At 42.1% G+C, this 23,062-nt stretch overlaps 1 protein-coding gene across 2 annotated transcripts in view; it reads left to right on the top strand.

Moving 5' to 3' along the window:
* LOC148481323 (transient receptor potential cation channel subfamily V member 1-like) overlaps window positions 1-23,062 on the top strand; it is a 94,673-nt gene that overhangs the window by 22,033 nt on the left and 49,578 nt on the right. For both annotated transcript variants that reach the window (XM_088453656.1, XM_088453655.1), the window contains exons 3-4: window positions 8,571-8,710; window positions 14,167-14,319. In XM_088453656.1, the coding sequence (XP_088309782.1) occupies window positions 8,571-8,710; window positions 14,167-14,319 (293 nt within the window). The remainder of the gene's footprint in view (window positions 1-8,570; window positions 8,711-14,166; window positions 14,320-23,062) is intronic.

Here is a 23,062-nt window from a genome sequence, read left to right on the forward strand (position 1 = left end):
TACTCTGCATGAGCCCCTAGATGTTGTACACATGATATTTTTAGAAGCTCGGTAGCAGAGTAACAATAATAATTATTGCTAAATATGCTATGTATGAGGTGTACTTTGTAAACTTTTGTAGGAGGGTTACTTTTAAAGAGAAATGTTGTTAAACTTACTCTAGGCTGGACCCAGTTAGTTGCCTCACATATGTTCATAAAATTCACTTTATTTGCTCTGTGATTTACATTGACATCACATTGTTATAACCGCGGCACTTTAACTCTCAGAAAACTGGATCCAGGGTAACAGCAGCAGCTTCAGAAAAATGTTCTTGTTGCAGCCAAAACTTGTCATGTGACCTCAGATCTGCATTAACCCTTTTTTCTTATACTGTCTCCCTCCTCTCACTTTCCAAAATAAAATACAAATGGCAATAAATAAATTCTAAAAAATGTAATTTATTTTAAAAATAAAATAAGCATTTTAACAAAGATGCAGTGAAACATTTCTGACAACGAAAGCATTTTTGTTTTATGACTTTGAGCTGTTATGATCATCTTGAGATAGCAATAACAGAACAGGAACAACACTGATATAAGGTAACTTGACTGGTTTGTTGCTAGCAGTCAGGGCTGCCGAGAGTAATCTTGGGCCCTGGTTTTTCAGCTTCTGTGCCACCCTCATGTTGCACACATAAGTACGCAGTCTACGAGGTGTTTGACTGCGCAGACCAATATGTTAATTAGCTTGTATTGTGGTTTAGCTGAGGTAGCGGATCGTGATGAGCTCCATTATATGACACCACCAGGTCCACAATGGTAGCTTAGGTCCATGGACTTTGTACCATCCCTGTCCTTCTCACTCAACCACCGTCACTGTCATAGCTGGCAGTAGCCCCTTCTTTGTATTGAGCCTACTGATAGAACTTGAGAAAAATAAGTCTAATCGTCAGTGACAACACTCGCTTTCATTGACAATAGGGCTCTTCACCCTTTGATAAATATGTCCTGAGGTTCTCTATCTGTGCTCATAGTGTCATTGTTACATGATCAACAGCTTTAGCCACTGAGCTACTCATTCTCCCCTAGTTTACCAACACAGGTGGGAGCCTGTGGAAGAAAATGAAATAACGTGTGGTCTAATTCAGGTGTTATATAAAAATTAGGCAAGCTGAAATAAGCTCGAGAGCAGGGGTGGCCAGATTTTTGGACTCGGAGATCAACTTATAAAGCTAAAAACATTTTGTGATCTACCAAGTCCAAAAAAGGGGTTGTGGCATGCAGAAAGGGGATATGACCTTGCAGCAAGGGGCTTGGGGTCTGTCCTGCCAAAATCACACATAGTATCCCCAATTCAAATTACACCACACAGTAGCACAATCTTATTCATATTACACCGCACATAGGGCCTGATTCGATGGCCGGGCAGTGCGCACGCGCGAGCCCCGGAGCGAGCAAGAAATTACTCGCTCCGGCGCTCACATCCAAAAGGGGTGGCTGTCAATGTCAATTAACAGCTCGCCTCATTTGGTAGGAGGGTCAGGGGGGTGGCTGGCCAAACGGAGGTGTTCCCAAAGGAACGCCTGCCTTTGGGGGCGGCCCCACTGACATCATGAGTGATGTCAGTGGTGAGCTTCTGGCTCTATTAGAGCCGGAAACTCACTGGGGCTTGCAGAAGATGAGACCCTACCACAAGGGTCGCGACCATCGTGACCAACACCTGGCCGTTCGCTAAAGTTGTGGGTGGACACCCACAGCTTAGCGAGTGGCCAGGAGGCTGGACTGAAGAAAAAAAAATGCCCTTCAGACAGCAGCGAGCGGGTCTGAATCAGGGCCATAGTGCCCCTGATTCACATTACACCACATAGTAGTGTACCTTATTCACATTACGACACACAGTAGTGACCCTTATACACAGTACCCTCTTATACAATGCCCACTGTTGTAGTGCCCCTAATACAATGCCCACTGTAGCAGTGCCCCTTATGCAATGCCCCCAGTAGTAGTGCCCCCTATGTAATGCCCCCTTTATTAGTGCCCCTTATGCAATGCCCCCTGTAGCAGTGCCTCTTATGCAGTGCCCCCTGTAGTAGTGCCCCTTATGCAGTGACCCCTGTAGTAGTACCACTTAGGTAGTGCCCCCTGTAGTAGTTCCCCCAGTAGTAGTGCCTTTTATGCAGTGCCCATAGTGCCCCTTATGCAGTACCCCAGTATTAGTGCCCCTTAAGCAGTGCCCCAGTATTAGTGCCTGCAGTGCCTCCAGTAGCAGTGACCCTTACCCATAAAGACACATATACACACACACACATACACAACAAGCACTATTCTTACCTGAAACCCCGCTCCTGCACACGCCACCGTCCCTCCTACTCTCCTACCGCTCAGAACTATACAGGAGCTGGAAGGCGGAGCTCAGGAGTGAGCTCCAACCTCCAGCTGCCACTGCAGGGAAGCAAGGAGCTGCCGGGCGCCCACTGGTAACAAAATCTCAGCGGGCGCCTGGCAAATGGAATAGGCAACAGCGGATGTCCACCGCAATCGACCGGTTGCATGTCAGCGGTTGAGCGGTAGATCGCGATCAACGTTTTGGTTACCCCTGCTCTAGAGTATATACTCTACATTAAGTGTATGATGAATCAGCCTGATTTGATTAGATCCATAGAGTCTTTTTAAATTACTGTGGGGTCTATTTACTAAGCAGTGTTAGGAGAAGTGAAAAGTGAAGAGTGAAAAGTGATAAGGTGCCAGCCAATCAGCTCCTAACTGCCATCTCACAGGCTGTGTTTCAAAAAATGGCAGTTGGGAGCTGATTGGCTGGCACCTTATCACTTTTCACTTTTCACTTTTCCTACCACTGCTTAGTAAATAGACCCCTGTAACAGATAGTTCACATTTTCCATGGAACAATGAAGCACAGAAACATCCTTAACAAAATGAACATTCCATTTGGTTCTTACCATCATTTCCTGTTCCATATTATAGGGGGTGGCAGACATTGGGGGATAAAACAAGCATATAGGTAGGTTTTGACAAGGGAGCAAAGCAAAGGAAAAAACTTTTTCGGGGCACTCTTCTTTATAATTCTGTTTTAAATAAAATTTTTATTAGGTATACATTAAAATATAAGTGAAAAGATTTTTAAATAGTTTTTCTGGTGATCAAAAGGACACACAGAAAGGCCTTATAAGTATCCTCCTTTAAAAGAACAATGAAACAATTAAATTCCACGTCATTATAGGGATGATTTCCCAATATTGCTCTATATATGGGCGAAAATATTTAGTTTTTTTGTTTACACCAATACTAAAATGTAGCTGTGTTTTTATATTGTAGTACATAAGCACATGTAATACATTTATTTGTTAATACATGATGTGATATGATATCACAGGTAACCAGGTTTTTCTGCAGCAAAAGCATGCAATAGCGACCTAAGAAAAGTACATAAAAGGTATACCCCTTTTACACCTAAATTCTGGGTCTGACCTGGAGTGGGAACAGGGTTCCAATCTGGATCAGACCTGGAATTTAGCCGGCGCTGACCCAGGACATTCCCGAGTTAGCGCCGTTCACACCGAAGTCGGGTCTTCATAGACCCGGCTTTTCCGGCGTTGAAGTGCGCGCTTGGAGATGATGTTATCTGAAGCCGGACCAGTTGGCAGGCATGCGTCACACTCCAGGTCATCGTGACCCGGAGTGCGCCGTTCACACTGCAGGGTTTCACGGGTTACTCCCGTGTTAAACCCTGCAAGTTACGTGGGTTGGATTGCCAGGTCACTCGACCCGGTGACCCAACCCTCTCCCCATTTACACCAAGGAGCAACCCTGGTTATCCCTGCACTAACCCGGGTTTTAGCTCCGTTGTAAAAGCGGTATTACTGAAAGAAATGTGGGCTGAGAAAAAGCCAATAGGGAGCAATGAATATAAATACAGTAAAGTATCCTGCTTATATTAGATAGTAAGTGCACATCAAGTTTGTCTTATTATTAAAACAATTCTACAACCTGCTGCAGTACCAGGTTTTCTGGTCTCAGCGTATCAGGTGTTAATCATTTAAATATCAGAAAACAGCAGATAATATGGCAATTCCACAATGAAAATGTAAATTCTCCAGATCACTGTGGTTTTTAAATGACATCAGGTTTGTCTTGGTTTTTGATATGAAAACAATTCTACAGCCTGCTGCAGTACCAGGTTTTCTGGTCTCAGCATATCAGGTGTTTATCATTTACATATCAGATAACATAGCAATTCCATAATGACACAGTATCAGTTTTCCAGATCACAGTGGTTTCTGTATCCACATCAGGTTTGTCTTGGTTTTAATTCTACAACCTGCTGCAGTACCAGGTTTTCTGGTCTCAGCATATCCGGTGTTTATCATTTAAATATTAGAAAACAGCAGAAATCATAGCAATTCCATAATAACACAGTGATCACAGTGGTTTTTGAATTCTTATCTGATGATATTAAGAGCAACCAAAACCTTATAATTCCATCAATTCATGCTGCCAGACATATAAGAATAGTCAATAGTATTCACTCAATAGTTTCCTGCATGATAGAAATAAATATATAATGCAGATAATGAGTATATACTTGATAGTCTCATACAATTTCAAAGAGATACAGCATTATCGTGTTTCAAAGAGATACAGCATTATCATGTTTTTTTAGATAGTAAATGCACATCAGGTTTGTCTTGTTTTTAAGTATGGAAATAATTCTACAGCCTGCTGCAGTACCAGGTTTTCTGGTCTCTGCATATCAGATGTTTATCGTTTAAATATCAAAAGGATAGCAGATAACATAACAATTCCACATATTCAAATAGCCTAGTATCATCACAGACATATATATTATAATGTGAATATTGGTCAGTGCTTCATATGTGGAGAAAGAATGTCTGATACCTATATTCCAGTTACCTCTGCTTCTATCCTGTGTAGATACTAGTCCAGGGAGCGGGAGGTGAGAGAGTAATTGGTAGGTCAGATAGAAAGGAAAGTAAAGAGATGCTTCTGCTGTCAGGACTCGTTTCCTCCTCCAGCCAGGGGTGTAACTAAGGATTCGAGCGCCCCAGGCAAGGTAATGTACTGGCGCACCCATCCTCCCATAATTTCAGGAAGTGCCCCCAGTAGTAGTGCCCCCAGTAGTAGTCCCCTTATGCATTGCCCCAGTAGTAGTCCCCACTAAGCAGTGCCCCCAGTAGTAGTCCCCCCTATACAGTGCCCCCAGTAGTAGTCCCCCTTATACAGTGCCACCAGTAGTAGTCCCCCCTATACAGTGCCCCCAGTAGTAGTCCCCCTTATACAGTGCCCCCAGTAGTAGTCCCCACTATACAGTGCCCCCAGTAGTAGTCCCCCCTATACAGTGCTCCCAGTAGTAGTCCCCCCTATACAGTGCCCCCAGTAGCGGCCATCCCTCACCCCATAACGTGCCCCCAGTAGCGGCCCCCCTATACAGTGACCCCAGGAGCGGCCACCGCCTATACAGTGCCCTCTAGTAGACACACTCCCCCCCATGCTGTGCCAAAAAACACACACACACAAATAAAAAAAATAAAAAAACTTACCTGATCCCCGCTCCTGCCGACGTCCGCCACTGTCCACTCCTCCGGGCCCGCTCTCGCTCTGCACTATGGTCAGCATCACCCGCTGTGGGGGGAGCCGGAAGACGGAGCTCATGAGTGAGCTTCACCTGGCTCCCTCCGTGGATGACGCAGCAGCCAATGAGAGTCTGTCTGACGCTCATTGGCTGGCTGCTATAAACAAATACACATACCGTGTTTGTTACTGTGTAGGGCAGACCGCTCTCACGTCGGTCTGCTCTACACTTGTGGGGCCCGGAGGACTAGCAGGGCTAGTTCAAGCCCCTGGGTTAGTCCACCCATTGGTTGCTGGTGGCACTGCCAGACAGCGCTCCCCCTTTGGCCGACGCCCCTGGCGAGTGCTATCCTGGCCAATGGGTAGATATACCCCTGCCTCCAGCCATGTTGTTCTGTGACATTGCAGGGAGGTCAGAAGGTGCCTGTCCTGATGAGAGTGCATTTAAAGAAGAATATGTACCTGAATAGCGGTATGTGCTAGACTGGGGTGGTCTCTCAAAAAACAGATTCCTGTGGTTCTCAGTGTCTGTCATGGGGCTTTCATAGTATTGTTGGTACTTATTGAGTAATTATTGTCACCTGTTATATGTTGTAGAGTTTGGTGCAGAATCTTCCCCCTTTTTTCTGTAGGATAAACCAAGCATTAGAATGAGGATTTGTGCCTAGTATAGACAAGGTTGGGTACTGTGGCCTTGGCAGCATTCTCATGGACTGGCTGGCTGGCTGGCAACTTTCAGACTGGAGGGCAAAAAATAAGCAAGTGACCCCGGCTTCTCAAAAACATACATTTATCTATATTAGAGATGTGCGGGTCCGGATATCTGGTTTGGATTCTGGGTCAAGGTTCGGATTCGCTTTTGTGTCCCGGTTCGGTTCTGTTGCCGGTTCATAACTCGGATTTAAAAACCGAACTAGGGTTTTGGAATCGGACATTTTAGCTGTTTTTATCGATTTTTATCTGAATCCAAAACCAAAACACAGGGGTTCGTGCACATCAATAAAATAACACATCTCTATGCAAAGCAATAAAACTAGAACATCCCAAATAAAAAAACATGTTGCCATTGTAGGTGAAGCTGCCAGCAACAGCTAGTATGGATAGATAGATAGATAGATAGATAGATAGATAGATAGATAGATAGATAGATAGATAGATAGATAGATAGATAGATAGATAGACACTGTCCTGCTATTCCACCCACGGGCCGAAGTGGCTCAAAGGTGGTCAAATCAGGAGGTTGGGTACCCTTAACGCCACAGCTGTGCGGTGGTGCTGGCCCCCGGAGTCTGAAAGGATGCTGCACGCATGTTCGCGGCATCCATTCAGTGTCGGGAGAGGGATGGGGGAGGCCGAGCTAGTGACAAAGTGCTGGGCTCTCCCCAGCCTGATGTTACATGGGAGGTGTGCCATGCGGGCATGCCCGAAATAACGTAATATAGGGGGCGTGACCTATGGTAATTAAATAACACCCCCATTTCCTTTGCCATGTGCGACTACAGGGGCGACCATCACCCGGACGGCACAGGGGCGCAGCTACCCCTTGAGCCGGCCCTGCGTACGTACGTACGTACGTATGTGCATACATACATGTGCACATATATATATATATGTGAAAGGAGTGTGAGGGTAGCGCACAGTAAAAGATGATACCCTTATTAATACAAATGAACGTGTAACTAGTGCAAGATGTGAACGGTAAAAGAGATGATTCAAAGTCACTGATCCTTAATTAAAAGGCGGCTGCAGTCCTCTTGGGGTCCGTTTTGGCTAGCGGGTGAAGTGGTTCTGGAAAAGAGGTTTAAGAAGACATGCGCCTGATAGTGTAGTATTTAAAAGAATAGTACCAAGTGCTCGTAAGAATAAGTGTGCGTACCAAAAATAAACACTTTTAAGCTTATCTGTGTTCCAGGGATGAGTAGTCCACACTGGATAAGTTTAGATGGGATGTCATCAACTTGATCACCTTAGGGGGAGCTTGTATAAGCTCATGGGAGAGAGAGTATATATAGTGTAATATATTTTTGAAAATTATATAATAATTATAAGTAGAGGCTGCGTACCGGATAATGCTGAATAAATAGCCCGTAGTATGTTCTCCTCCAGGGACTGCCTAATACCCTCTAGGAATCCCTCTTAGGCGTTTGGATGTTCAGTGTATGAGAGCTGAATACATATGCAATCTCTCGTCAGTATATTCCAAACAGGGGATTTTATTATGTTTACAGGGTGTGGGGGAACATAAAACAAGATATAAAAGATTAAAAAATGGCTTATGTTCCCCCACACCCTGTAAACCTAATAAAATCCCCTGTTTGGAATATACTGACGAGAGATTGCATATGTATTCAGCTCTCATACACTGAACATCCAAGCGCCTAAGAGGGATTCCTAGAGGGTATTAGGCAGTCCCTGGAGGAGAACATACTACGGGCTATTTATTCCGCATTATCCGGTACGCAGCCTCTACTTATAATTATTATATCATTTGCAAAAATATACTACACTATATATACTCTCTCTCCCATGAGCTTATACAAGCTCCCCCTAGGGTGATCAAGTTGATGACATCCCAGGAAGTCAAATTGGGAGGCTGGGGACCCACACCGCCGCAGCTGTACAGCGGTGCCGGACCCCCGGAGTGTGAATGGATGCGCGCGCGGCAACCATTCACTGACGGGAGAGGGCTGGGGTAAGCCCAATCAGTGACGAAGTGCTGGGCTTTACCCCAGCCTGAAGTTATTTGGAGACGTGCCATGCGGGCACACCTCCAATAACGTCACATAGGGGGCGTAGCCTATGGTAATTAGGCCACGCCCCCTGGAGCCAGCCCTGCCGGAGGTTGTAGCAAATCAAAGTCTGTTTAATGCAATAAAAGTACAAATCTGCCCAGAGGCAATTAACTTATCTGTAATTATTTGAGATCCCTGTGCATTGTACATTCCAACATATGGTCTAAATTCAGTAATGCTTTATTAACAGAGTCCCTGACTGTGATCCCAAAGATGTCTACACAAGAGACAGAATATTTAATGATGTTGCTAAAGGTGATGTTGAGGACCTTGCTGGACTACAAAACTATTTGCGCAATGGAAAGCTTCTAACTAACACTGAATTTAAAGGTAAGGGCTGAACTTGCAGCATGTGTGTTTTTAGGCAAGCCAACAATTTGTACAGGACCATTTAGGTAAATATCTTTGGGCAGTGCAGTAATCATAGACAGGCTACTAGTAATCAATATGCTTGGTACGTACTTCCTGTGTAAATCAATTCTTTTCTTTGTACCCTTGCTGAATCACTGTTTGGGTTTCTCTTTCCAAAGACTTACAGACAATAATATTAATATGTCCCTGCCCTGCTGAATACTTATGCCCTACTTTGTTGATTCAGTATCCAGGAGAATGCAGCTTCTGTGACAATGGGCCTGATTCAGATATTGGAAGATCTATGTATGCACAGGATCTGTACTCCGCATGTGCAGATCATACTTGCTGACTCTCCCACAATGGCTGGGATGCTCCCGAAAATCGTTTGGCTCTCCCGCAAGAGAGGGCAAGTCTCCTGGTCCGCCGCCACCCCCAGAAAAAACTCCCACTCTTTACACAGCCGTTGTGAAAGTGGGCGGTCCAGGGAGGCAGATGACTCGATTTCGTGCTGAATCATGTCACCGTAGCCCCGCCCTCTGCTTTACATTGCTGCCAATCTCATCGTTGTATAGTGGGAAGCAGGGCTGCTCTGACGCCACCGTGCCCCCGTACCACCCACCATGCTGCAAAGGACACTGGTCTACAGGGGGCAGAGCCAGTGCCGGGCAGAGGGCAGGCAAGTATTCAAACTGCTCTTTTCGTCTCGCAGTACAGATTACGCCATCCTGAGATGACGAATCTCTACACAGCTGAGCTTTCCATTCTTCTATGAATCTCACTCACCTCACAAAATTATGGTGATGTGATGCATACACTAAGCTGGGATACCACCGTGGTAGGAAAAACCTCCACGGTATGAATTGATGGAAGCAGGTAAAAGCCCTGTTTTCAGTTACACAATGTTTTTCACTGCTCTCTGAGTAGACCCCAATATCACCTACATAGAAATGTAATTCTCCAAAACATATTTTTCAGTGCTGTGTCTTCCACACATGGGAACTTGTGTAGGACACTGACCACTCATACTAAGGGGCAGATTCAATTAAGCATCAGCTCACGCTGTGCACTTATCAGCTTATTACGCTATCTGATTTTTACTCGTACCTCCTTAGGCTGTGAACAGAAATCAGCTAGTTGGAGATAACGTGCGAAGCCACAAGCAGCTCTTACACATAATTAAATAGACCCCAAAGTGTAAAATTATTCCAAAGCTCAAAGTGACAGACAGTATTGCAAGTCAGCCAACAAAACAATAAAGACAAAATTATAACTGGTAATTAGTAAGATGTATAGCAAACATATAATTAGTACAATAAGATACTGAATGAAATGTTTTCTTAAAGTAAGTAATCAGATAAGTTTTGCTCAATGACATATGAAAACTTCAAAGAACTGATTAAAACAAGATTGCGCCTTCAGACTTAAAATTAGTGATGCTATTAAATTGGTCAGTAGATTAAGTCATTCTGTTTTCACTTCTGATTGGTTTTCACCATTTAAAGGATTATTTAAGGCCTTTTATCTGCAGGAGATGTTATAGTTCCTGAAAGGGGACATTGTTTGGGTTATGCCTCACAGATCATACACTAGTCATATGAGGCTGCTTCAGCTCATGATCTGTAGATTGTGTTTTTACAGAAGATCGTACTACTATTTAGTGCTGTGGAAGTCTTCATGGAGGGTTACTAAGCAATTAATAACAGTGGGTGTATGTTGTGCACATTACTATATTCATTCTAGACACAATCAAAAATATTAAAATTTAAATCTTTATTTTTTCTTAACATAAAAATGTAATATTAGTACATGAAGAGTAACAATATAATGTAAAATTATACTTTTGTTGCATAGCTTAAAACAATAAAAATATAAAAGTTATGTTAAAGAAAAAGGGGACTAGAGCTTCACCTCGTCTGCTCCACCCAAAGCTAAAAATGTTGTATTGGTGAAGTACTGTAGTAAGAGATAATATAGCCACTTTCACACTTTGCATTGTGACACTGCGGAATTGTGGCCACAGTGTATTCTAGCATGCTGCCAATTTAAGTTCACATGGACGACCTTTGCTAATGTGGGGCTCTGAGAGAAACCCATTTTGGGCCCCCTTATCTGACTGAAGAGGACGTGTCCACTGCTTTACATGATATGGGCAGGCTTACAGAGCTCCTAAAAAGTTCTCCCAGCTAAACACTCCCTTAAATGTCACATACATCACTGGTTAGTGCACATAGCATGTAGGGGAAGATACCTCCTAACTTAAGCTGGCAGCTTAATAGTATAGGGGAAATTAAATTCCCAAATCATAAATGTTCCCTGTTCTGCCCGAAGGGGCACATGTGCAGCTGGCCACCTTCTCTGAGCCACGGGCCCAACATCTTACCTTGCTCCATCAAGTGAAGCAGGTCCCCCAACCTGGTATCCATGAAATCAGGGGCACCCATTTCAGAAAGAGGGAAGTTTTCGCTTTCAAATGATGGGTCCACTTATTACTTATTGTCTGATGATCACCTATAATCATCGGACAATGTTAAGCTGCACTATGGAAATGGTTTTCCATATATGGAGGGAAGGGCACCTTATACCCATAATGACACGCCAACTTTGCGGGTACCCATATATGAAAAAGTGGAGTCCGCTCTTTTAAATTATGTGCCCCACTAGTAGCTATTGTCTGGTAATCACCTTTGATCAACAGACAATATTACACTGCACTATGTAAATTAGACATTTCCCGTATATGGGTGTGAGACCTATCATGCCCATAATGACACCTGTATATGTAGGGTCGCTCATGTATGAAAGAAGGGAGTGACCTCTTTCAAATTATCTTGCACCCTTTGCAGAGTGATCACCAAACAATATCGCCAAGCGCTACGGAAAAAAATAGCTTGCCATAAATGGGGGAGGGGATGATGGCACGATGTGTCGTTACATGCTGCATGTGCAGAACAGCAGATGGGACGATGCGATGAACGACCGTCATTAGTGACAGATCGGATGTACAGACTATACGATGTGTACAGTATATCGTTCCTATCCACGTTGGAACGATAAATCATACAATATATCGTATAGTGTGTACCAAGCTTTACTCGTATTAAAAGAGACAGTTTTTTTGGTTATCAACTCCTATAGAGACACTATATCCTATATTATATTGGTGACATACTGTGTAAATGACATCAGGAGACACCATTTTTTTTAGTTATAGTGTTGGCAACATGTATTATTTCAAACAATATGGCTACCTCTAGAGGATATATATTCACATTGTAGTTGGATGTGTGACATCCCTTTGTGATCCTTCTGTATATTCTCTTTGTTTCCCTTATTGATGAATTTAGGGTTTCTCAGCGCTATGCAGATACTAAATTTGAGTTTGTAATAAGGTAAAAGGGTGGAGAGGAGCCTCTTTAGGGTGTTCCATGCTCTGTGGACAGGCATAGCCATTTCTTTCCACTCCACAGAAGAATTCCAGTTTCAGGGGCAAACGCAGGATTTCTACTGAAATGAATAAGAGAATTGTTATCCATAGGAAGATTAATCCATCTTCTCCACCTGATAGCTGCAGGTCTTCCTACCCTACAATGATTCCTCACTGAGTGTTACAGTAAGTGTAGGTCAGGAACCGAACCACAACCAGGAGAAGGCTGATGACATGTCTGCTAGAATGAGGAGTAAACCGGAGAGGCCAGTGCAACACGTTTATTTATATATTTAGTCTTGGTGCCAGATATAATCCTTTGTATTAATCTTTGCATCAGGTATAGCTCCCTCTAGAGCATGTCCTACTAGCTGTTTACTGAACCAGAGCTGTACTTGCAAGCTGCTATGCAGACATACTGTATGCTGTCAGCTCCGCTTCAGTGCATTCAGCATGGTCGGCTCCATGAGACAAGAGATACAGGAAGTCTGAGCTATAATACTATGGTAGGTACTATAATGTACTATGATACTGTATCTACCCATCCACAATACTATACACTACTACACACACCTCATTACATACTGCCAGTATCTAACACACATGGTTAGGATCTGCCTACTTGGACGAGGGAAGCAGGCAGGCTTACCACTACTTTCCCTACGTTTGCCTAACAAGTACACCTCACTCTTCTTTTTATTTTAGTTCTGTTCATTCGCAATGTATTTGTGTTACATGTCTTTCATCTTAGCTAATTCATTAAGTAGCTCCAATATAGAAATGAGAAAATACGAAACATAGGACAGTGTTTTGATACCAGACCAAAGGTGCCGGTCTTCTCTGCATGTATAACCTAGTATTACATTTGGCATTGGCAGTGTATGGAAATATAAAAGTAATAGTCGGTAAAAGCCAAGCAAGGAAAATACAGTTCTCTTGTTACTCTGCTTTATTCGGGTGAGATAATATTGCTGCTCCATGGATGCCATTGGCTCATATCTTGCACAATAATGAAAGTTCTGTCTGTTTTCGTGTATATCTAAGCTGTGAATCTATTGAGATGAATGCAGATTTAGCCAGAAGGTGTGATTTGCATGTATTCGCTTTTACTTTCTTAATTAAGGATATTATTGTCTTCATTGTTTGGAAATTTAACTGTTTAAAATAAAAACTAGTATGCAGGAACTCTCTATTTACAGGAGAATTTTACAGTATAAAAATAAATCCTGTTTGCTCTGTACACTGCCAGACAACTGTCTACACTGCCAGACTTGCACACCAACAGTAAAAGTTGGCTAAACTTAAAGTAAAGTTAATAAAAGGCATATTGTGTAATGGTTAGCATTACTGCCTCACAGCACTGAGGTCTTGGAGTCAATTCCCACCACAACCCTAACTGTGGAGTATACATAGAAACATAAAATTTGACAGCAGATAAGAACCACTTGGCCCACCTAGTCTGCCCTTTAGTTTGAATGTTCTCCCCATGTTTGCATGGGTTTTCTCCAGGCACTCCAGTTTCCTTTCTCAATCTGGAAATAAACTAGTAGGCTAATTGGCTTCTGACAAAAAAAAATAGCCCCATGTGGTAGGGAATATAGATTGTAAGCTACAGTGGGGCAGGGATTGATGTGAATGGCCAAATATTCTCTGTAAAGTGCTGTAGAATATGTGTATGCTAAATAACTGATAATAATAATTAAAATAATCTTGTCATTGTAAGATTCCCATATGCTGTATGTATGTACAATTTTACATGCTTTAAATTGATGTCATTGTACAGTGTTTTTATCTATGAAAGAGCAAATGTGTCGGCTCACAGTGCAAATGCAGCTTTGTGATGTCCTGCACCTATTTTAGTGATGTATATGAATCTCTGGAAAAGATGTATTTGGTGAATACATTTGAAGAGAATAGATTATAAATATTTCTGCAGAAGACACTGAATTTGTTTTGGGTCTGGGCAAGAATAAATGAATGTATATTCCATGTTTCTTTTAATGTCCAGATCCTGACACGGGGAAGACATGTTTAATAAAGGCCATGTGGAACTTACAGAATGGAATGAATAAAACTATCCCAGTACTGCTGGATGCTGCCAAGAAGACAGGCAATCTGGAAGAATTGGTTAATGCAGCCTACACTAATGATTATTATCGTGGTAAGAACAGTTAAAAGTATTTTTTTGAAAACCTGTTTTGCCCATAATGTTATCAATGTCAACTTTACCCATTTTTTCACAATGCTTTGACCACAGTGGGGCATTGTTTACTGTAATTATATGAATGCAACCAGGGGCATATTAAGAGAGGAGGTGGCCCGTGTGCTAGACTCTACTGCTTATGCGCAGGTCTCCAGGAAAATTATGTGGCGGACATTTTCCCTGAGATTTTTCTCCTATGCATGTGCAAATCGCCATTAAAAATCACCATTGTGCCATTTCTCCAGTGATTTGTGCAGTGCTGCCGGTGCCGGACACATGGGTTCAAGGTGTGCACCAATCATAGATACATAACTGGGTGCAACTGTATCGACTAACATTCATATAAAGAGTACAGTTGGATGTCAGCACTCCACTGTACTTCTGTACTGCACATACGCACAGAAAAGAAATGTCCTTCCACCTATATGCAGAATCATTTGCAATTAGTGCTTATGACACCTTTCACTTAGAGAGGTGGAAAGGGGGGTCATGCAACTGTAGGCTGAGTACAGTATGGGTATAAGTGTGCTCGTAAGGAAAATAGGATGGAGATGGCCTAGCGAAACAAGTGCTGGACATGCCCCCCACAATGCCTGACTATGCCCCCTCATGCATGTAGCCACAAAACCTGCATATTTGGCTCAAATCCCCAGCCTAAACATTTGAGAGGTTTGTATGTGGAAATATAAGACATATATATACATATGACATCCCAACGGTGAATACTGGAGTGAGGGTTAGGCACTAGGTGGAGGATTAGGGTTAGGCACTAAGGATGGGAGGGTTAGACTGCGGGGGGGGGTTAGGGTTAGGCTGCGGGAGAACAGGAGAGGAGGGTCTGGACACGTACCAAATTCTGTCTGTATTCTAACAGTCGGCGTCCATACCGCCGGGATCCCGTACCCAACCCTAATAAAGAACCAGCTCGAGTGCAATATCAAAACAACTTACAGTGAGCCTTCAGGATCAGTGAAACTTTCCCTTTAAAAGTATAGAGTAAGTCAATAGATGAAACTCAATTCCACAGAGGAGAATATAAGCAGCATCTCTTGCAGTAATATGACTGAAAGCATTACTTCCAATGACTTCAGAGTTAATGGGCTTCAATCACAAAACACTTATGACAATTAACATTTGCTGATGTAATTTGTACTTTGCTGGAAGTGAAAAAAACTGTAGTAAATCCTTTAAATCTGTAAATGACTGTGTTACCTCTTAGTGGATTTAATTGTGCAGGATCATTTGGGAATTTATATGCTGTTTGCTGTCAGAATGTTCTAGGATAGAGTAGGTGCAGTAGACATTTGTTTCAGATCAATGATAACCTCTTATTAATGTCATATATGCAGGGTACAATTGTGAGCTTGATGTTATTACCAGAGAGCAATTTTAATTGATTGCATTTTTATAAATAAAACAGCTTCAGCCATTAGGAAAAAAGTTTCTTCTAGTATAGTATCTTTATACACTAGCTTAAATACCCAGCTTCACCTAGGTAGATCTTAGATATTTACTGTTTCCTTTTCCATCTCACTACTCCAGTAACACATTAATCCTTCACCTCTATAGTAATGCATCCCTTCCCTCACTATAGTAAGACATTACCCTCCCTCACCTGTGTACTAACACATTCTCCTCCCTTGCCATTTTTGTAACACACTCCCTTCCCTCACCCCATAGTAACACATTTGACATTCCCCTCCCTCGCCTGTGTTGTAACACATTCAACGTTCCCCTCCCTAACCTGTGTAGAAATACAATCCCTCCCTCACACCTGTAGTAACACGTTACCCTCATTCACACCTGTAGTAACTTATTCCCCTCCCTCACCTCTTGAGTAACACATTACCCCCACTCGCCCCTGTAAAAACACATTCCACTCCCTCACCCCCGGGTGTAACACATTTCCGTCCCTCACCCCGTAGTAACACATTTGACATTCCCCTCCCTCACCTGTGTAGTAACACATTCCCCTCCCTTACCTCTATAGTAACACATTGCCCTCCCACACCTGTGTAGTAACACATTCCCTTCCTATACCTGTGTAGTAACACATTCCCTTCCCATACCTGTGTAGTAACACATTCCCTTCCCTCACTATTCAAATAGGGGAGCCACACCAACTGCCAGTTATGTTTGGCACCACTTGGGGTGACAGTTGGTGTTTGCATATGATCTGTGCTGCAGCCACAATGAGTCTATCAGTCAGGACATTGCACAGGGGGAGGAAATATTTTAGCCATTTTCACCCCCTTAGGAGTCAAATTTAGAAAAAACCCTGCTTAGTGGGTAATTACATCATAGAAGGCATATACTTCCAAATTTTTATGTTTCTAGGTCCAGGGGTTTGGGCTGGGCATTGATGAGTCAGTGAGTCAGTCAGTGAGGACATTTGATTTTATATATATAGATACCATTTTGGAGTATTGTTGGCTTCAACTATTTGAAAAAAACACATTCCCTTCCCTCACACCGAAGCAACACATTTGGCGCTCCCCTCCCTAACCTGTGTAGTAACACATACAACTCCCTCATCTCTGTTGTAACACATTATCCTCGTTCACCTCTGTAGTAACACATTTCTCTCCCTTGCCCATGTTGTAACACAATGAAAAGAAAAGAGATTTTTTTGCATAGGACAAAAAAAACAAGGTTAAAGACAAATATGCCTATGTGGGGCACTCTTAAAGAACAAATTAATTAGCAAAAACTGAATGGTAAGTAAATAGTAAGATTTAAAACTTAGCGTTTAATGCATAACCTAAAATAAATTCTCTCATTTGAAGCATATAATAATGTATACATAGAATTTATGCTAAATAAGCAAGTAAATGTTATAACAAGTAAACATATATTAGAAAAAATTATCAAAATTATGGCGAAAATACAATAATTATAACAGATCTCACACACTGTTAAATCAGTTGAAATGCTCAGGGAGATAATTGTAGAACATCAAAGTGTATAGGACTACATTGCTTAAATACACTGTAACAGTGTGTGAGATCCATTATAATTATTGTATTTTCGCCATAATTTTGATTATTTTTTCTAATATATGTTTACTTGTTATACTTGTATATTGCTTATTGAGCATAAATTCTATGTATACATTATTATATGCTTCAAATGAGAGAATTTATTTTAGGTTATGCATTAAACGCTAAGTTTTAAATCTTACTATTTACTTACCATTCACTTTTTGCTAATTAATTTATTCTTTAAGAGTGCCCCACATAGGCATATTTGTCTTTAACCTTGTTTTTTTGTCTTATGTAAAAAATTCTCTTTTCTTTTCATTGTGTACTGCACAAATCCTGTGGGCGCACCACCAACCCTGTGTCATTTCATTATTAAATATATATTAAAAGACCTCTTATGTTGGTTTTTGTAAATTTAATCAAATTAATTAAACTTTATTTATTTACTTGTGAATTTGTGCGGTCTCTACCCCCCCTTTTTTTGTACCATGTTGTAACACATCTGACATTCCCCTCCCTCACCTGTGTAGAAACACAATCCCTCCCTCACTCCTGTAGTAACATATTACCCTTACTCGCAGCTGTAGTAACTTATTCCCCTACCTCACCTTGAGTAACACATTCCTCTCCCTCACCTCTGTAGTAACACATTATCCCTGCTCACCCCTGTAGTAACCCCTCTCCCCTGGCGTCCCAGGACAGGTATACACTGCTCCGTTATTTGTACCTTTACCTGATGTCAGGACCCGCTCAGTGAAATCAATAGTAAGGAGAGCGGTTACTACCTTGCCGCTCCTACTATCACCTTACCGGCAGGTGACTACACTGGCGGGGACTATTGATTTCACTGAGCGGGTCCTGACATCAGATAAAGTACAGTTAACGGAGCAGTGTATACCTGTGCTGGGACGCCAGCACAAGTAACTATTACTATCCACAAATGACGTGCTGTCCTTTCTCTACATTTATGAACGCTATCTATTTACTTTGGGGAACTTACATAACGTGTTTATTAGAACACATACATTGTGACTTGCATTTGAACTTGAATCTCATGCTTATGAGAATTATCTCTCCTAAACAAGCTACGTTTTAAATTTGCAACATTGTGTTGTTTTATATTGTTATTATGTATTGATATCTGGCACCAGTCAAATATTCATGTATGAAAAAGAGATGAGAGCGCTAGTAAGATCAAGAGGGACCACACTAAATAAAGAAAAACATTTATTATATGACAAACAATAAAATGAACAGAATAAATAACCACAATCTATGTAGCACACAGTGATCAATATACGGACATGCAGGGTATAATATTAGACCACTTGACAGTCTTCTTTTCCTTTGCAGATTTGCAATAAATGTCACTAAAGTCCTTGATAAAGAATGAAGCTGTTATAATGACAATGGTAGATATGAGAAACCCACATGTGGGATTTTAAGGTCACCTCTTTGGTATATGCCAAATATCTACGTTTGTGAACAGTCAAACTAACACCTGAAGTCACACAGGGATCCGTTCCAGAGGGGGACCGAGCGCAAAGCTGGTGTTGCTGGATACAAACAGGCAAAGAAAGTTGTGGGCACTCGCTATGGTGATTTTCTTCACTTAATGAGATGCAAATCCCTGTATGTCGCTTCCTCTTTTAAGCAGAGCCGTAGAAGCGTGCTCTCTCCCTTTGAGCAGAGCCGTGTTATCGTGCTCTCTCCCTTAGCGCACCCGGGGATTGAACAGAGGACCTCATTCAGAGTCTCTCGCAAGCGGCCCGATGGTTTGCGAATGCGCATGCTTCGTTCTGCTAATGCGCAAACTACTACTGCACAGCCCGCTCGCTCGCCCAGCAAAGTCAGCCCAGTGAAATGAGTGACAGGCCATTTGTGGGTGGTAACAGGGGCAGGACACTAATAACGGGGGAGTGGCATTGCGAAAGCAGGCGTGCCTGAGTGTTTCAGCGCCGTTTTTAAGGCATGCATAATTAATAGGCAGCGTCATAGTACACGTCACATGCTTGTTTTTTACACTGAAATCCTCGCAGTGCTTGCAGCAGGGTAAGGCAACCACAAGCGCTGCGATCGCAACCTATGGTGCTCGATGTACCAATGTTTTAATACACTTCTTGGAGATGACGTTCGCAAGTGGGCGTCTCTACATAGGGTAATGGGTGTCAGCATACACAGAGCACAGCTAAAGTGGGTGTGCTTATGCCTTGGCGAGCGATTGCTTCCCATGGTTTCACTTTTAAAAATTTGCATACGCTGGATGTGAGCGAGTGGCCGCTTGCGAGAGACTCTGAATGAAGTCCAGAGTGTCCATATGTGAGAACCGCATCCAGTGTCCTCTGTATGCGATAGTCACCCAGGCGCTCAGGCTAGTGGATTGAGGAGCAGCGTGTCCGTGTATGAAGCAGATGGTCTTAAATAAAGTGGTGGTGTTCCCGGTTTCATCAGAAGGTAAATAATCTCCATTGTGGTTTAGATTTATATAGGTGCCATGATCGATTAATTAAATTCAGACTTGTTTGAAAAAGTCTCTCAATCACTAAGAGCAGATGTATCACAATATTACCTTTAATATTTCTTACTGATAATCTTGTTAAGAATACCATGGACAGATATCACCACTGATACACATAAATAATATAGTGTATCAGAATAAAATGGATATATAACGATGTGGACAATAAAAAGCACAGCTAATTAAAAAAAGTAGTATATTAACTGATATCATAATACAAGTCATAATGACCTGAAAACTAAAAATGGTAGTGATATATAGAAATTATAAAAATAATATATTATAAAGAAGAAATAAAGTATTCATGTATGTATTTAATGTGTGTATTCATTTATTTATTTTTACATAAAAGTGATTATTGGATAATTATTGTAGCCCCATGTGGTTATACTCTGACTTTTTTTAGGCTAATAGCGAGTGCAGTGTACTCTCTTTTTCCCTTTTTTGAGGCTACATCTCTTGAAGTCTTCACTAAACTTCGTACAGTTGCTGCTGGTTTTTATGCTGGTTGTATTTTAAAAGCAATAGCGCCGGGAGCATGGTGGATTTTCTACCTTTTGCTGTGGTTACTGAGTTACAGTGCCTTGCAAAAGTATTCAGCCCCCTTTACATTTTTCATGTTTTGTTGCCTCACAACCTATAATTAAAATGGATTGTTTGAAGGTGTGCATCATTTCATTCACAGAACATGCCTACAACTGTGAAGTTGTGTTTTTTTTAATATTGTGAATAAAACAACATTTAGGACAACATAACAGAAAACTTCAGCGTGCATAACTATTCACCCCCCTAAAGTCAGTACTTTGCTGAGCCACCTTTTGCGGCAATTACAGCTGCAAGTTGCTTTGGATAATTCTCTATGAGCTTGCCACATCTTGCCCCTAGGATTTTTGCCCATTCCTCAAGGCAAAACTGCTCCAGCTTCTTCATGTTGGATGGTTTCCGCTTGTGAACAGCAATCTTCAAGTCTGACCACAGATTCTCAATTGGATTGAGATCTGGGCTTTGACTAGGCCATTCGAACACATTTAAATGTTTCCCTTTAAACCACTCGAGTGTTGCTTTAGCAGTATACTTCGGGTAAATGTCCTGCCGGAAGGTGAACCTCCATCCCAGTCTCAAATCACAGGCAGACTGAAACAGGTTTTGCTCAAGAATATCCCTGTATTTAGCACCATCCATCTTTCCCTCGACTCAAATCAGTTTCCCAGTCCCTGCTTCTGAAAAACATCCCCACAGCATGATGCTGCCAACACCATGTTACACTGTGGGGATGGTGTTCTTGGGGTGATGGGATGTGTTGGGCTTGCGCCAGACATAGCATTTTCCTTGGTGGCCGAAAAGTTAAATTTTAGTCTCATCTGACCAGAGCACCTTCCTCCATACATTTGGGGAGTCGCCCGCATGCCTTTTGGCAAACTCAAATCGTGTCTTCTTATTTTTATCACTAAGTAATGGCTTTTTTCTGGCCACTCTTCCATAAAGCCCAGCTCCATGGAGTGTACGGCTTATTGTGGTCACATGCACAGATACACCAGTCTCTGCTGTGGAACTCTGCAGCTCCTTCAGGGTTACCTTTGGTCTCTGTGCTGCCTCTCTGATTAATACCCTCCTTGCCCGGTCTGTGAGTTTTGGTGGGCAGCCCTCTCTTGGCAGGTTTGTTGTGGTACCATGTTCTTTCCATTTGTTGATGATGGATTTGATGGTACTCCGTGGGATCATCAAAGATTTGGATATTTTTTTTATAACCCAACCCAGAATTGTACATCTCAACAACTTTGTCCCTGATTTGTTCGGAGAGCTCCTTGGTCTTAATGGTGTGATGCCTCTTGCTTAGTGGTGTTGCAGCCTCTGGGGCCTTTCAGAAAAGGTGTGTTTATACTGACATATCATGTGACACTTAGATTTCACACAGGTGGACTTCATTTCACTAATTATATGACTTCTGAAGGTAATTGGTTGCACCAGAACTTTTGAGGTGCTTCATGGCAAAGGGGGTGATTACATATGCACATGCCAATTTTCAGAATTTTATTTATAAAGATTCTTTTTTATATATATTTTTCTTATTTCACTTCACCAAATTAGACTATTTTGTGTAGATCCATCACATAAAATTCAGATAAAAAAAAAAGTAAATTACAGGTTATAATGTAACAAAAAAGGTAAAAAGCCAAGGGGGTGAATACTTTTACAAGGCACTGTAGATAGATTTAGAAACCCCCCAGAGAGTGACAGACTATAGATAGGTTGATAGATGTAGAAACCCCCAGAGAGTGAGAGACTATAGATAGATAGATGTCTAAACCCCTCAGAGAGTGAGACATTGTAGATAGATAGATAGATAGATAGATAGATAGATAGATAGATAGATAGATGTAGAAACCCCCCAGAGAGTGAGAGAATGTAGATAGATAGAAAGATAGAGATAGATAGATGCAGAAACCTCCCAGAGAGTGAGACACTGTAGGTAGATTTAGAAACCCCCCAGAGAGTGAGAGACTATATATAGATAGATGTAGAAACCCCCCCAGAGAGTGAAAGACAGATAGACAGATAGATAGATGTAGAAACCCCACAGAGAGTGACACACTGTAGATAGATTTATGTAGAAATCCCCCAGAGAGTGAGACATTATAGATAGATAGATAGATAGATAGATAGATAGATAGATAGATACATATAGAAACCCCCCAGAGAGTTAGAGACTGTAGATAGACAGATAGATTGATGTAGAAACCCTCCAGAGAGTGAGGCACTGTAGATAGATAAATAGATAGATGTAGAAACCCCCCTGAGAGTGAGAGACTGTAGATAGATCGATGTAGAAACCCCCCAGAGAGAGATACTGTAGATAGATCACACACAAAACCAAAACGTACTCACTTCCTCTGTAGGATGCCAGCTATTGATCCTCCTGAGTGGGATCTCTTTAATCAGGTCCCTTCCCCATGCTGTGTGGTCCCGCTTCTGAGCTGCATGCCATCCCTCAGTCAGCTTAGCTTTCAGTTTTTGGTCAGAACTGCAGGGCCAACTTCTGGCAGATGGGACAGCACAAATGGAGACTGGAGCATTTAATGGCAACTGGCAGTACTGCACTCAGCAGTGACACTGACAGCAGCATTCTATTCTGCGCCTGGCCAGCTCATAAGAGCCATCCTCTGGTCGGAGCTGTAGATAGAGTGTCTGCCGGCCAGTACTG

Source organism: Taudactylus pleione, unplaced genomic scaffold (genome assembly GCF_031769625.1).
Source record: "Taudactylus pleione unplaced genomic scaffold, aTauple2 ptg000585l, whole genome shotgun sequence".
In the NCBI taxonomy this organism is placed as follows: Eukaryota; Metazoa; Chordata; class Amphibia; order Anura; family Myobatrachidae; genus Taudactylus; species Taudactylus pleione.